At 37.9% G+C, this 15,070-nt stretch overlaps 1 protein-coding gene across 4 annotated transcripts in view; it reads left to right on the forward strand.

Annotated features, from left to right (window-relative positions):
* WDR64 (WD repeat domain 64) overlaps positions 1-15,070 on the forward strand; it is a 162,917-nt gene that overhangs the window by 135,690 nt on the left and 12,157 nt on the right. For 3 of the 4 annotated variants that reach the window (XM_017953364.3, XM_017953367.3, XM_009196564.4), the window contains 4 exons: positions 166-271; positions 5,120-5,178; positions 8,394-8,503; positions 12,929-13,114. In XM_017953364.3, the coding sequence (XP_017808853.1) occupies positions 166-271; positions 5,120-5,178; positions 8,394-8,503; positions 12,929-13,114 (461 nt within the window). Of the gene's footprint in view, positions 1-165; positions 272-5,119; positions 5,179-8,393; positions 8,504-12,928; positions 13,115-15,070 lie in introns of those variants that run through there. The other variant, XM_017953374.3, reaches the window with a different exon arrangement.

Here is a 15,070-nt window from a genome sequence, read left to right on the forward strand (position 1 = left end):
ATGGATAGTTTCAAATGATTTTCATTACAAACAGGGGGATCGTGGTTCAGTAGTAGAGAGAACTCTTGAGATGCATTATTTACATAGAAAAATCAATTTCAATATTAAGATTTTATAAGATTTACTAGCATAGAAAAAGTTTTATTTACATTTTACTTTATTTAGGGAAGACTACTGAAAGATATGCTACCTTTCACAAAACATTCTGCCATTTCTCTGACATCGCTGTATACTGATTCATGTACGAGGATACTACTGGCTGGAAATGTGGGTGAGTCATTATTACTCTTATATATCCAGCCACAGGCATCTTAATAATTTACATGATACAAAAAATGACTTTAGGAAAAATACATGGTATATATTGAGACAAAAGAGAGACTAAGAGGTATGCTCAAGCCTGAGAAAGTGTTATGAATAGCCTGCTGAATAAATAGAATAAATGAGTGTCAGGAGAACCTGTTTCATTCCTAGCTCTCCATTTAGAGCAAGGCATTGCCTTCTTCTGTGTTTAAAATGGGTATGTGTCTACCCATCTGTGCAGCTTACTTTTTTGGAAAAAAATATAAAGTTTTAATTTTTAACATTGAAAGTGTATGTTGCATTAATCTTAATTATTAAAGGAAGTCGTGCCATAAATTAGAGAAAAAAAATGAATGATTTTTTCTCAGTAGGGGACTTTTTTATATTTATTATAATTAATATGGTCAGTCTTACTTCTTTCATCTAACAAAATTCTTTTTTACATTCTTCCTTTATGCTTGTCTTCTGTCGTTTGAATTAATCCTAAATTTTCTTTGCTTTCCTCTCTCCTATACTTTGAAAGATTGTGTGTATGTGAATGCACATGCATGTGTAAAAACAGTTTTTTATTTTACCAGCGTTTATCTTTAAGTTTTTCAAAACAATCAGTTAGAATTAAACAGCATATTGTCAGTTAAAACAAAAAGCTTAGCCCCCTTTCACTTTCTCTTTTCTCCATATCTACCCCTTTGCTTATTTTTTTGCTAATGCAATTGTAAGATTTGCATCTAGATTAGATCTGCTTAAATGCTTACATTTCAAATTTACTTATTTTTCATACTTAAGTTTTCATATTCTCTTTTATAAACATTTTTCTCATTTCAAAATTTGTTTTAATTTTTTTTTTTTTTTTTCAGTTTGAGACAGAGTCTATCTCTGTTGCCCAGACTGGAGTGCAGTAGTGCAATCCTGGCTCACTGCAACCCCCATCTCCTAGATTCAAGCGATTCTCCTGCCTCAGCCTCCCGAGTAGCTGGGATTACAGGCATGTACCACCACGCCCAGCTAATTTTTGTATTTTTAGTAGAGATGGGGTTTCGCCATGTTGGCCAGGCTGATCTTGAACTCCTGACCTCAAGTGATCCGCCTGCCTCAGCCTCCCAAAGTGTTGAGATTACAGACATGAGCCACCATGCCAGCCTCAAAATTTATTTCATAAAAAAGTTACAACAAACCATTTCGTACTGTCAATTGAGTCATCTGGACCTTGTTGAAAATAATTGTCTACATTTGTCTATAGTATTATAAATAAATTTTAAGGTTTTTTAAAAAGGTATTTAAGGTATTTAATTTAAGGTATTTAAGGTTATCCCTGTTTTTCCTGGAGTTTTTTGGTGTTTGTTTTTGCTTACCACCAATCCTTTTACATTCTGATATTCTTACACTTCTGATTTTCACTTATCTGTAAAATTTATATAGACACTAATTCTTTTACAGAAAACTTGTAGAGAAAGCTAAGATCAAATTTTGTTTCTTTCTAAAAACAGCCTGCTTATTCTTGCATTAACTTTGCCTACTATGTGGCAAGCCTTTTCTGACAAATACAGAGAATTAAAATTCGAAACTGTCTATAGAATTCCCAGCACGGACCTCTATTAGGGTTAGTCCTCTCTTTGCCTATGCGTAGGATACTTTACTATTATATAGCTCATTCTCATCCTGAAATTTGTGGTTTCTGCTTGTGATCCAAAAAATAGAGTGGGTTCGGGATCCAATCTGTCCTCATCTACATTATAACTAAAGTAGACTGCTCCTAGATTCTGCTATTAGGCTTTCTTTTTCTCTGCCTCAGTAGATGTTAAAAGAACTTCTTTGAAGTCTGCTATCTATTCACTAGATTAAATCGGATATCCTTAGGCATCATTACATCATTAGTTGTTGCCTTTAAAAAAAAAAAAAAAAGACAGAGAGACAAGGTCTGACTGTGGCCCAGGCTGGAGTGCAGTGGTGTGCTCATAGTTCACTGTAACTGCCAACTCCTGGGTGCAAGTGATCCTTCCACCTCAGCCTCCTCAGCAGCTGAGACTACAGGTGTATTCTTTTTTTTTTTTTTTTTTCCCCTGTAGAGACAGGTCTTACTTCTTTTTCTATCTTCCTAAAGTAGAAGCTTAGATTGTTGATTTTAGATCTTTCTTCCTTTCTAATATATGCACTGAATGCTATAAATTTCCATGTGAGCAATGCTCTCGCTGCATACCACAAACTTTGATAAATTGCAATTTCACTTTTTTCTTTTTTAATTAAGACAGAGTCTTGCTCTATTGCCCAGGTTGGAGTGCAGTGGCACATTCTCGGCTCACTGCAATCTTCGCCTCCCAAGTTCAAGCAATTTTCCAACCTCAGCCTCCCAAGTAGCTGGGATTACAGGCACCTGATACCATGACTGGCTAATTTTTGTATTTTTAGTAGAGACAGGGTTTCACCATGTTGGCCAGGCTGGTTTCGAACTCCTGACCTCAGGTGATCCACCTACCTCAGCCTCCCAACGTGCTGTGATTACAGGAATGAGCCACCATGCCTGGTCTCACCTTTATTTAATAAAAAATACTTTTAAATTTCCCTTGAGATTTATTCTTTGACCCAAAGAATTTAGAAATATTCTACCTAATCTCCAAGTACTTTGGGATTTTCCAGTTGTCTTTCTGTTACTGGTTTCTACTGGCCTGAAAACATACATTGTATGATGTCTCTTCTTTTAAAGTTGTTCAGGTGCGTTCTGTCGCCCAGAACATGGTCTATCTTGAGGAATGTCTACATGATTTTCAGAAGAATGTGTGTTCTGAATGTGTGTGTATGAAGTAATCCACAGATGTCAATTATATTCAGTTTATCGATGGTGCCATTGATTTTAACTATATCGTTAATGATTTTCTACCTGCTTGGCCTGCCCATTTTTGATAGAGGGATGTTGAAGTCTCCAACTATAATAATGGATTCATTTATCTCAACTTTCTGTCCTATAAGTATTTTGATATCTATTATTAGGGGCATATACATTAAGGATGGTCAAATCTTCTTGGAGAAATGACCCTTTTATCATTAAGTAATGCCCTCTGTTTATCCCTGGTAAGTTTTATCACTGAAGTCTGCTCTGTCTGAAATTAATACAGCTACACTTGCTTGCTTTTGATTAGTGTTAGTGTGGTATATCTTTTTCTATTCCTTTGCTTTTAATCTATATGTATCCATATTTAAAGTAGGTTTTTTATACACAACATATAGTTGGGTCATGTTTTTAAATTCACTCTGACACTCTCTTTGTCTTAATTGGTGTATTTAGATCGTTGGCATCTAAAGTAATTGATTATTGACACAATTGAATTAGTATCTACCATATTTGTTACTATTCTTAATTTGTTGCCCTGGCTCTTTATTCCTGTTTCTGTCTTCCAGTCTTTTTCTGCCTTTTGAGGTTTTAACTGAGCATTTTGTGTGAATCTATTTTCTTTCCTTTCTTAGCATATTTATTATACTTCCTTTTAAACTTTTTTTTAGTGGTTGCCCTAGAGTTTATAATGTATATTCACAATTAGCCTGTGCCTATTTTCAAATAACATTATGCCACTTTGTATCTTATAATACCAAAGTATTCCTAATGTCTTTTATCTCCTGTATAATTACTATCATTCATTTCAAGCATTTATGAGTTATAATTATCAAATACATTGTTGCTGTCATTATTTTTAACAAACCATTATCTGGTAGATCAATTAAGATTAACAAAAATAAAAGTTTTTATTTTATCTTCACTTATTCCTTGTCTTATGTTCTTACTTTCTTTACGTAGATCTGAGTTTTTTTTACTTATATCATTTTTCTTTTTTCTGAACAACTTCTTTTAACACTTCTTGAAAGGCAGGCCTATTAGTGACAAATTCTCTCAATTTTTGTCTGAGAAAGTCTTTATTTCTCCTTTACTTTTGAAGGTTAATTTTGCAAAGTACAGAATTATAGGTTGGTCAATTTTTTCTCTCAACATGTTAAATATTTCATTCCACTCTTCTTGCTTGCATTGCTTCTGATAAGAAGTTTGATGTCATTCTTATGTTTGTGCTCATTTTTTTTTCTCCATGTGGCTTCTTTCAAGACTCTTTTTTATACCTTTGTTTTCCTGCAGTGTAAATAGTTTAAATGTTGAGGTGTAGTCATTGTTGCTCTTTGATATGTAATTTTTGAAACTATCATTTAAATTGCAGGCTGAATATCTCTGTAAGAGTTTGGATTCTGTTTGGTGGTATATTCATTTCCATTACCCTGATCTCTAAAAGAACTCTAAGTGGGTGAAGCAATCTCATTAAGACTTACCAAGACAGAAACAAAATAATTTCTACACATAAAAATGAATATGGGCCAGGTGTGGAGGCCCATGCCTGTAATCCCAGCACTTTAGGAGGCCAAGGCAGGTGGATCGTCTGAGGTCAGGAGTTCAAGACCAGTCTGTCCAACATGGTGAAACCCGTCTCTACTAAAAATACAAACAAACAAACAAAAAATTAGCCAGGCATGGTGGCAGGCATCTGTAATCCCAGCTACTCAGGAGGCTGAGGCAGGAGAATTGCTTGAACTTAAGAGGCAGAGGTTGCAGTGGGCCAAGACCATGCCTTTGCACTCCATTTTGGGCTACAGAGTTAGGCTCTGTCTCAAAAAAAAAAATACGTAAATAAAAATGAATATGAAATTTCTACTTTCATTTCTGTTTTCTCAGATTCTGTTTCATTCAGCATTATAAATGCCTAAATCAAAATAACTTTTGGATAGTATTGATTCAGATAACATGATATGTAATTAAAGATTCCAATGTTTAAATTTTATACAGAAGGACATGTTATCCTTTGCAATATTAGCTCTTTCCTGGATCCACCTCATGATGAAAAGGTAAGAACTTCAGTTCTCCACTTTAATTTATGAGTCAGCACATATTTATTGAGCATTTTTCTGTGCTAGACACCATAAAGGATAGAAGTAAAAGACTCTCTGTTGTCAAGGCACATACACTGTTGAAATTTGAGCTACATGACAAATAGCAATGGTCTGCTGGTGAAAAAGGACGAAGAAGTGAGTGCGGGAGAGGGAGTATGCCAGCCACTGGTCACTTCGCATCTTCTTCATGTTTTGACTTATTTGTGAGAATTTATATAGCAACCCAGAGTTAGAAAGAGTTCATAGATTATATAGTCCTCCACAGTCAGTTTCTATATCTTATTCTTTATAAGATATTCCATGACCTTCCTTGCAAATCTAGGGCAGAACCATTTAAGAATTTTTTTCTTATTTCTAGTCTAAATTCTCCCTAACATTAAAGCACATTTTATCCTATTTTTTAAAATATTATAGCAAGGAACAGCTATTTTAGCATAGCCCTATTTTTCTTTAACACATCAGATCAAAAGCTAAATATTAGCTTAAATAGATACATTTCATTTTTGGATCACAAGTATTAACAAGGGGTTTATGTTTATTAGGATTTGATTCCTTGCAGAGTGTCTCAGAATAGTTATTGTTTCAAATATTGTTTCATTTGATTAACAGAGTTTTCTTTTTGTTTCAGAGAATCTATTCTAACTCTTTTAAGGTTTCGGTATTCAACTTTAGTTTGACTATCTCCACCTGCAGAGGGTAAATCAGAGAATAGCTTGCCTAGGGTCACGTAGACAGTGATGAAGTCAGGGCCAGGACCAGGGTTCTGCTTGCTAGTCCAATATTCTTTCCGTATATAATACTTATGCTATCAAACGAAAAACAATAAGGTTCAAACAACTTGGGAAACATGAAGTTTCATTTACCAGTAACTATAAATCGCTTATAATCAACGCATGCTGTAAGCTGAACAAAAACAAACTGTATGCTTAAACCATATATAGGTGAAAAGTTGTGTAATTGTTTTATCCTACTGTTGATGATTATTGTTGTATTATTAATTTCAACAGATAAAATATCATCCAAAGCCTACAGTTTTGCAAATGGAATTGCTATAAACTAGCAACCGAGATCTTTCAAAATTTAGAGAAAATCTTCAAAACAAAGTTATAGAATATTGAGTTACAATAATAGTAGAAATAATTTTAAAACATTTTCACAAATTTAAAATTAGAGAATCTTTAGTAACTTATTTTAAGTTCTTTCGTATTCAACTTCATTTCAACCTTTTCTGTACTCAGACAATGGGATCATGCCATTTGTACATGGCTGCCTATTTATAAATATACAACAGAACCATAGAACCTGGCTATAAAATGCCTCATTATTACATAGATCAACATATACCAATGCTTAAACCAGGTCCGGCTATAGATTACAACTGCAGTGAACACCTAAAAGGTCAGTCTAGAAAAAAAGGTCAATCTTGTTCTCTCCCGATATTACTGATAAAAAAAGAAGCTCCATGGTATACAGATATTCTAAAAGATAAGATAGTCAAAACCTCTCCACAGAAAGAGAGACCACACATATAATTACATATATACACACATACAGAAAGGACAATCTTAGTTTCTAATTGCAGGTTTCAATGCGTCACAGGGTCATGAAATCATCAAATTAGTCGTAACCAGTATTTTTATAAAAATAGAAGAGAATGGAATGCAATGCAGTAGAACAGAATAGATCATATTGATGTACATTTCACATAGGTGAAGTATCCTTTCATGAAACTTGTTTCAGACATATGTGTAAGTATATGTATATATTCACTGGGTCATGAAGCAAAATGTGTATCTTACTATAAATACAGTCTGTGTTAGAGAACGCCATCCTAAGGCAGAGAAAGAAACCTTGGATGACCAGATATTCTTGAATAGCTTTGAGATAATAAGAAATAGGTCAGGCACAGTGGCTCACACCTGTAATCCTAGCACTCTGGGAGGCTGAGGCAGGCAGATCACAAGGTCAAGAAATTGAGACCATCCTGGCCAACATGGTGAAGCCCCGTCTCTACTAAAAATACAAAAAAAAGAGAAAATTAGCTGGGCATGGTGGCACATGCCTGTAGTCACAGCTACTTGGGAGGCTGAGGCAGGAGAATCACTTGAACCCAGGAGGCAGAGGTTGCAGTGAGCCGAGATCGCGCCACTGCACGGCAGCCTGGCAACAGAGCGAGACTCCGTCTCAAAAGAAAAAAAAAAAGAAATGGGAGAGTCCAGATTTTACTTTGGCTCTCTAAAAACCACCAGAGGGAATTCAGTCAGAAGGTCTGCAAATTTAGGAGGAATTGTGCCTAGCCTTTGTTAAAGCCTAAATGAATAGAAGAGTCATAGGAGAACTCTAAACTGCCAGGACTGTCATCACATCACACTTCTAGGTAAATGACCCAGGACAAAGTAAGGTGTTAGTCCAGGCTTATCAGTGATAAAGAGGGAATATATTCACAGGGGGTGTGACTGCAGAGCAAACTCTCCAGTTAACAACTCTAGTTCACACAATTTGGAATGTCTCCCGAGGCCCATGAGAGGCCCTAAACTTGAGTATAACCACACCCTGAAGAAATATAAAAAATCAAGCCTCATGACTTTTTTCTTTTCTACTCCTGTGACAGATGATTCATGATGTTTTTGAAAGAGAATGAGCTGAGTTTTATTCTTTTCATTAATTACTTATAGCCTATATCTCCTATCCCACACTCCCCCAAAAAGAACAAAACAGCCAGTTCTATCTCTAGACAAAATCTGAACATAGGAAGTCTTTTTGCCAATCTCCCCTTTAGCTTTTACCTTCCAGCTCTGTTTCCTTCTATTCTTGATTATATTTACTTTCAGTCCCCCTCCAACCTTCTCCTAAAGCATGTCTTTCCTCTAGTCATCTGCTCATCATCAATTAAATGAATTGCTAATTCTCAGTTACATGATAAATTGCCAGAGACATAAGATACTTCCTCTCCCAGGGAGATGTATGAATTAATAAGTCTTTAAAAACAGGACTTCTGGTACCCCAACAAGCAAGAGAAGAGCTAATTGAGGCAAGGACTTAATCATCTAGCACAGATGTCTACATCATCCACTCATAAGCCTCGCTCAATGAAAAATGCTTTTGTTCAAGATTACATTTTGACTAGCATGTACTTATTCCAAGGAATATGCCTTGTTGTTGCTATCTAGAAATTCAAGCAGCTGCTTTCCTGGCGTGCGCATTCTTTGGAAATTATTCAAGTAATCTATGTAGAAGAAAAACAAGTGGTAATTACTGCCTCCATCGATGGCTCAGTAAGGTAGGCCAAGATGGCATCATATTGTGAATTCAGTACTGTGAGCATGAAAGGTAAAGGTTTTAAACTAAAGTTGAAGTCTATAGTTCAAATGCAATCTTGGTAAACTGATTTAAATAAATAAGTAAATAGATGACACAAAAGGACTTTGAAAAGATGGCCACTGATTTGGAGTTCTCTTTCATGACCAAGGAAATGTGATGTCATGTTCATCGATGTTAAAAGGTATCACAAATGCTTTTGATAAAAGTGAAGCTTTTTTTTGTAGAATTATTTCAAAGAATTAAGCAAGATAGGTATCTCAGAGAGTTAAATCCAAGTCACAGAGGGGGACTCAGAATCAGAAGTCATAGAAAAGTCATAGAAAAGAGAGCAACTGATGCTGAGAAAACTGGGTAAGCTCATTATTTCATTGACACTGTGATGGATTTTGCAAAGCCTATTGTTTTCAGTTACCTAGATAATGCTAAGTACCTATACACAAAATGCTAAAGACACACACACATACAAAGAGAAAGAAAGGAAATATCATGGCATTTCTAGAAACAAATTTCTACATATTGAAATGTCTTAAAATCATGGTAATGAATTATCCCCTTAAAAGAATGAAGTTAGGTAAGATTAAGAGAGGTAGAGAGGCTTTGAAGTACATTAGAGAATTTAAATGTAATCAAAACAAAAAGGAAGGAATATTTTATGTTGCATAAAAGCTGCTGGACTGAAATTCAAGAGAGCCTAGCTAACTGTGTGGGCTTGAGGCTAGAGAGTTAGACAGGCCAAAGTCATACAGTGTCCAGGAGGCACTGATAAGAATGTGGATCTTTGCCCTGAAAGAAATAGCCTCTGCACAGAATTTTACGTGGGGGAGTAATATGACCTGATTTATATTTTTGGAAGGTAATGGGTGGGGAATAGATTGCAGGGCAACAAAAGTGGGAGCAAAGAGATCAGTTTAAAGTCCAGGGTGAATGTAATGGCTTGGATTAGAGGAGCGGTAACAGTCTGGAAATAAGTGGTTTAGATTTGATGATAGCTATCCAGGAGGTAAAATCAAGAAGACACGAACTTTAATTCAAAGGGGAGCTAAGTGATAAATGTCAAGAATGACACCTGGTTTATGCAACTAGGTGAATGTTAGAACCACTCATTAAGCTACAGGGCTCTAAAAGAGGAAAATGTTTAGAATGTGGAAGGATAAAGAGCTTTAGAATGTTGAACTCAAGGTGAATCTTTAGGAGTAAGGTCCTATTTGGAGGCAAAAGGTTAGAGTTACTTCCTCTGTAAGAAAGGACATCTGGGCTGAGCGTCGTGGCTCACGCCTGTAATCCTAGCACTTTGGGAGGCCAAGGCGGGTGGATCACAAGGTCAGGAGTTGGAGACCAGCCTGACCAACATGGTGAAACCCTGTCTCTACTAAAAATACAAAAATTAGCCGGGCGTGGTGGCATGTGCCTGTAATCCCAGCTACTTGGGAGGCTGAGGCAGGAGAATCACTTGAACCTGGGAGGCGGAGATTGTAGTGAGCCGAGATCGCGTCACTGCACTCCAGTTCAGGCGACAGAGCGAGACTCCGTCTCAAAAAAAAAAAAGAAAAAAAAAAAAAAAGAAAGGACATCTGCTGTTTTATTTGCAGGAAAGAGTAAGAACATTAAATGTCATTATTATAGATGTTTTTAACAACTCAGTCCCTTGGTCTCTGCTCCAGCTTATTTTCAGCTGCCTGTAAGCAGAAGTGTTCATTTGAGTTTGTAACACACACACAGACGCACACACACGGCACAACCACATATGTACACGCCACTGTTGTTGTAAGGTATTCCTTGCCTGTCTTGGTCTGTTCAGGCAGCTGTAACAAAATACCTTAGACTGGGTGATTTACAAACAGCAGAAATATATTGCTCACTGTTCTGAAGTCTGGGATGGCCAAGATGAAGGTGCTGGCAGATTCAGAGTCTGCTGAGGGCTTGCTCTCTGCTTCATAAATGACGCCCTCTAGCTGTGTCCTTACATGGCGGAAGAGGCAGACAAGCTCCCTTGGGCCTCTTTTTAAAAGACACTAATTCCATTCGTGAAGGCTGAGTCCTTGTGACCTAAGCATGTCCCATTTCACATCAATATCACCACTTTGGGGATTAAGTTTCAACATATGAATTTGGCAGGGGAACAAAAACATTCACGCCATAGCACTGCTCACTCCAGTTATCCTTGGCATGGAGAAATTAATTTTATGGTTTCTTACAGTGAAAATCTCCCTAGATACTCAGTTCAGAGCGCCTAGATCCCAGCCATGTCCCTTTGCTAATACTCGCTGCCACTCTCTAAAGACTTAGGCAGTTTCAACGTTCTAAATCTTGTTTGTCAAAAAGATTAGATTTTAAAATATGAAACAAACATAACTGCGGCTGAACTCTGGGATACAGGACGGGGGATCCGTCTTTGGACAAAAGTTCAGCGAGGCAAAGTGGGGCTCAAGGTAGCTAAGGTTCTATATCTGAGGCCCAGGAAATCAAGCTGAGAAGCAGGATCAGTTATGTGGGAGAGCTCCATGCATAGCAGGAAACACTGAAACAAGGAGACTACAGTCTCTTCAGTCCTGCCTAAAGCAGAATAAATTTAGAATTGTTCTGAAGTTAGTCCCTCACCCTTCTAACTTTTACTATTAAAGGGCTGGTCTATTTCTCTTTGGTAAAGGCTCTGGCCAGACCACGACATTTTTATAGGGCTGGAAAATTAATACATGGAAGGGATAGAAGATGCTCATGTTAATCAGGACACTGTCAAGTGGCAGAAGTCCCAAACAGATACCTCTGTTTCTGCCTCCTTCTCAGCATCTACCTCTCTGAGGTGGGAGGCTATTCAGACTTTGCAGAATCTACTCTTAGTTTCTTTAGCTTGCCTGCCTCCTCCTCCTTTTAGGTCATTGCTGCAGAGCTCATGATGATTAATTCCATCATTTGCCACTCTGAGGTTGAAATCAAGAAATAGAAGGAAGAACTTCCAAATAATATTTTATGTACTCATATGGCCTAGGCACACTCCAGCTAATAATACTCTGTATTACTTTCAACCACATGGGCTATTTAGAGGGGCCTCTTGGAATGAAGTGATAGTGAAACAAGGCATATGGATAACGAGTCACTTCTCTTGCTGTCCTATTTCAGAATTCAGTTGTAAACATTAGCAGGGTATTTGCACAATAGTAGCACTTGTGGATGGAGGTTGAGGAGAATTTGATAGTAGTAAAAGCATCATGAGATCTCTCCTCCCTGAAGTTCGGTTGATGCTGATTTGAAAAGTAACCAGCTGAGACACAGCCCATTCTAAGACCTAATTCAACGAATACACTGTTAGTCAACAAGGGTTCTGATTAGCTTGAATGGGCAGTGTTGTTTTCCCAAAAGAAAATAGAAAGAGAGCAAATGTGGTGTACATACACCATGGAATGCTAAGCAGCCATAAAAGAGAACGAGATCATGTCTTTTGCAGGGACATGGATGGAGCTAGAGGCCATTACCCTTAGCAACCAAATGCAGTTTTATTATCCTGAAATAACACTGCCCATTTGTTTTCTGGCTTTGACAAGTGGGTGTCATAAGTACAGATTCAAACTAATATTTCCCAAAAAGTTTGCAGACTACAGTCTAACTGATAAAAATGTTGGCCAGAGGCTGGACACAGTGGCTCACACCTATTAATCCCAGCATTTTGGGAGGCCGAGGCGGGTGGATCACAAGGTCAGGAGATCGAGACCATTCTGGCTAACACAGTGAAACCCTAGCTCTACTAAAAATACAAAAAAAAAAAAAAGATTAGCCGGGCGTGGTGGTGGGCACCTGTAGTCCCAGCTACTCCGGAGACTGAGGCAGGAGAATGGCGTGAACCCAGGAGGTGGAGCTTGCAGTGAGCCGAGATTGCGCCACTGCACTCCAGCCTGGGTGACAGAGCAAGACTCCGTCTCAAAAAAAAATGTTGGCCAGACATGGTGGCTCATGCCTATAATCCCAGCACTTTGGGAGGCCAAGGCGGGTAGATCATGTAAGATCAGGAGTTCGAGACCAGCCTGGCCAACGTGGTGAAACCCCATCTCTACTAAAAATACAAGAATTAGCCAAGTATGGTGGTGGGCTTCTGTAATCTCAGCTACTTGGGAGGCTGAGGCAGGAGAATCACTTGAACCCAGGAGGCAGAGGTTGCAGTGAGCCGAGATCGTGCCATTGCACTCCGGCCTGGGTGACAAGAGCAAAACTCCATCTCAAAAAAAAAGTTTACATTTTAATTAGCTCCACAGTATTTAATAGACAGGGTGTTGAACTCAAGTAAGAAATCCTTGATGGACCAGCACAAATTTACATAAATGATCTAATGAACAGAATAACTTTGATCGAATTTTCAAGTTACTTTTTCCTCCCTTCCTTTTCCTTCCCTCAGGCTCTGGCATGCCCTCAACGGACATTATTGTGGCTATTTTGGACAGCGAAGGCTCTTTGAATTATCACAGACAAGTGATTTCATTTTGCCTTGTGATGTTACTGAATATCCCATTGAAATAAAAGAAGAAAGCAAGTTCACAGAGAAGCAAAAATATGAATATCCTCTGATATTTGACCGGGAAAAGTAAGACCATTAGCTCTTCTTTAGATAAGCGTACAAGAATCAAACTGTTGAGATGCTGTGGCACTGTCCTTGAGATGGAGGATTCAAGGCAAGAGGCCCAGAACTTTTCAATAATTTTGTAATCCAGTGGAAGGCAGATGTATTGTTTCTAAACAAAGCTATAATTCGTAGTACTTCTGGGAACATTTGATTCTTAAGATAGTAACAGAAGGGCAAATAGGATTTAACCAAAGAAGACCAAAGGTGCAATAACTTAGTGGGGGTAATCTGACCATGCTTAAAGGCATAGGGGTGGAAGGATAGAGCACAGAATGTGAGAGAGAAGCTATTTTCCGCTTTTGCAATCTTCAATCCTGGTTTTAGATGTGGTTAGGCCTTTGTCACAATGGAAGAGTTCAGTACTCTAAGTTTTCAGTATCAGCAGAGCTTAGCCCTAGACGGTGAATGTCAAAACGTCTAGCCCTCAGTGGACCAGACCTGCCTGGACTGGTTACACCTCACAGACCAGCACTAAGGGAGCCAAGGAAGATGAGTCCAAATGGAAAGCATCAGAGAGGGATGTCAAAGCTAAAGTCCTTTAGAGAAATCCCAAGTGCACTCAAGGCTGGAAAGACCCAAGGTCATTACCTAATTCAAAAGATGGTAGAAGGGTTCTAAATAGGAATTGAAGCTAAAAATCAGAAGCCACACAGGATTTGGATCAAAGCAGGAACAACTTGAAAACAATCAAGAAGGGTTCCAGGTGATCCCTTCAGAGTGTGCAAGGACTACTTTGGCTGGCCAGTAAGGAGTACTGGAGAAGAGGCTGGCTAAGATGGAAGAGGTGGTGTAGTAAGCCAAGCTTCAAGATGTAGCAAAGTTTACCAAGCAAAGTTGCTCAGTTTTACTTTGGGCAATTGCTTAGCCTTGAATGTTCATATATCCCAGTACTTAAGACAGGATTCCAATTTGTCCATATGTGTCTTCTTCCCTATACTGTGAGTTCCTTGAAGACTAGGACCTTGTTTTATACATCTTTGTATACAACAGTTCATAGCTCAGTGCTCACCACACAGCAGGCACTCAAAAGACATTTGTGGAACTAATAAAGAATGACTAATGGAGAATATCACAAGCAGAGGGAGCAGATGTGAATGGTAGACACAGAAGCATGAAAGGGCATGGTATATACAGGATAGCTTTAGCGCAGGACATGTGCTCATGTTATGTTGTTGTTGCTAAATAATATTGGCTTATCTGTAGCAAAATGGGCATTGTTTTGTAGAATGACTTCATCTCAGGACATAGTATTTCTTGTCTTTTGAAAATGTTAAACAGAAATATCATTCAACCCAGCAATCTCTTTACTTGGTATAAACCCAAAGGAATATAAATCATTCTACCATAAAGATACATGCATGTGTATGTTCATTGCAGCACTATTCACAATAGCAAAGACATGCAATCAACCTAGGTGTGCATCAGTGGTAGACTGGATAAAGAAAGTGTGGTACATATACACCATGAAATACTATGCACCCATAAAAAAAGAATGAGATCATGTCCTTTGCAGGAACATGAATGGAGCTGGAGGCTATTATCCTTAGCAAACTAATGCAGGAACAGAAAACCTAATACTGCATGTTCTCACTCATAAGTGGGAGCTAAATGATGAGAACACGTGGACACATAGAGGGGAATAACACACACTGGGGCCTACTTGAGGGTAGAGGGTGGGAGGAGGGAGAGGATCAGGAAAAATAACTAATGGGTACTAGACTTAATACCTGGGTGATGAAATATCTGTGTAACAAACCCCCATGACACGAGTTTACCAAAATAACAAACCTGCACATGTTCCACTGAACTTAAATAAAAGTTAAAAAAAAAAAAAGTTATGACTTTCTAAATATATACATAATTAAGTTTTGACTATAGGGGAAGCTTCCTTGAACTATACAAAAGTCAAGCACTGGT

The sequence above is a fragment of the Papio anubis genome, chromosome 1 (assembly GCF_008728515.1).
Source record: "Papio anubis isolate 15944 chromosome 1, Panubis1.0, whole genome shotgun sequence".
In the NCBI taxonomy this organism is placed as follows: Eukaryota; Metazoa; Chordata; class Mammalia; order Primates; family Cercopithecidae; genus Papio; species Papio anubis.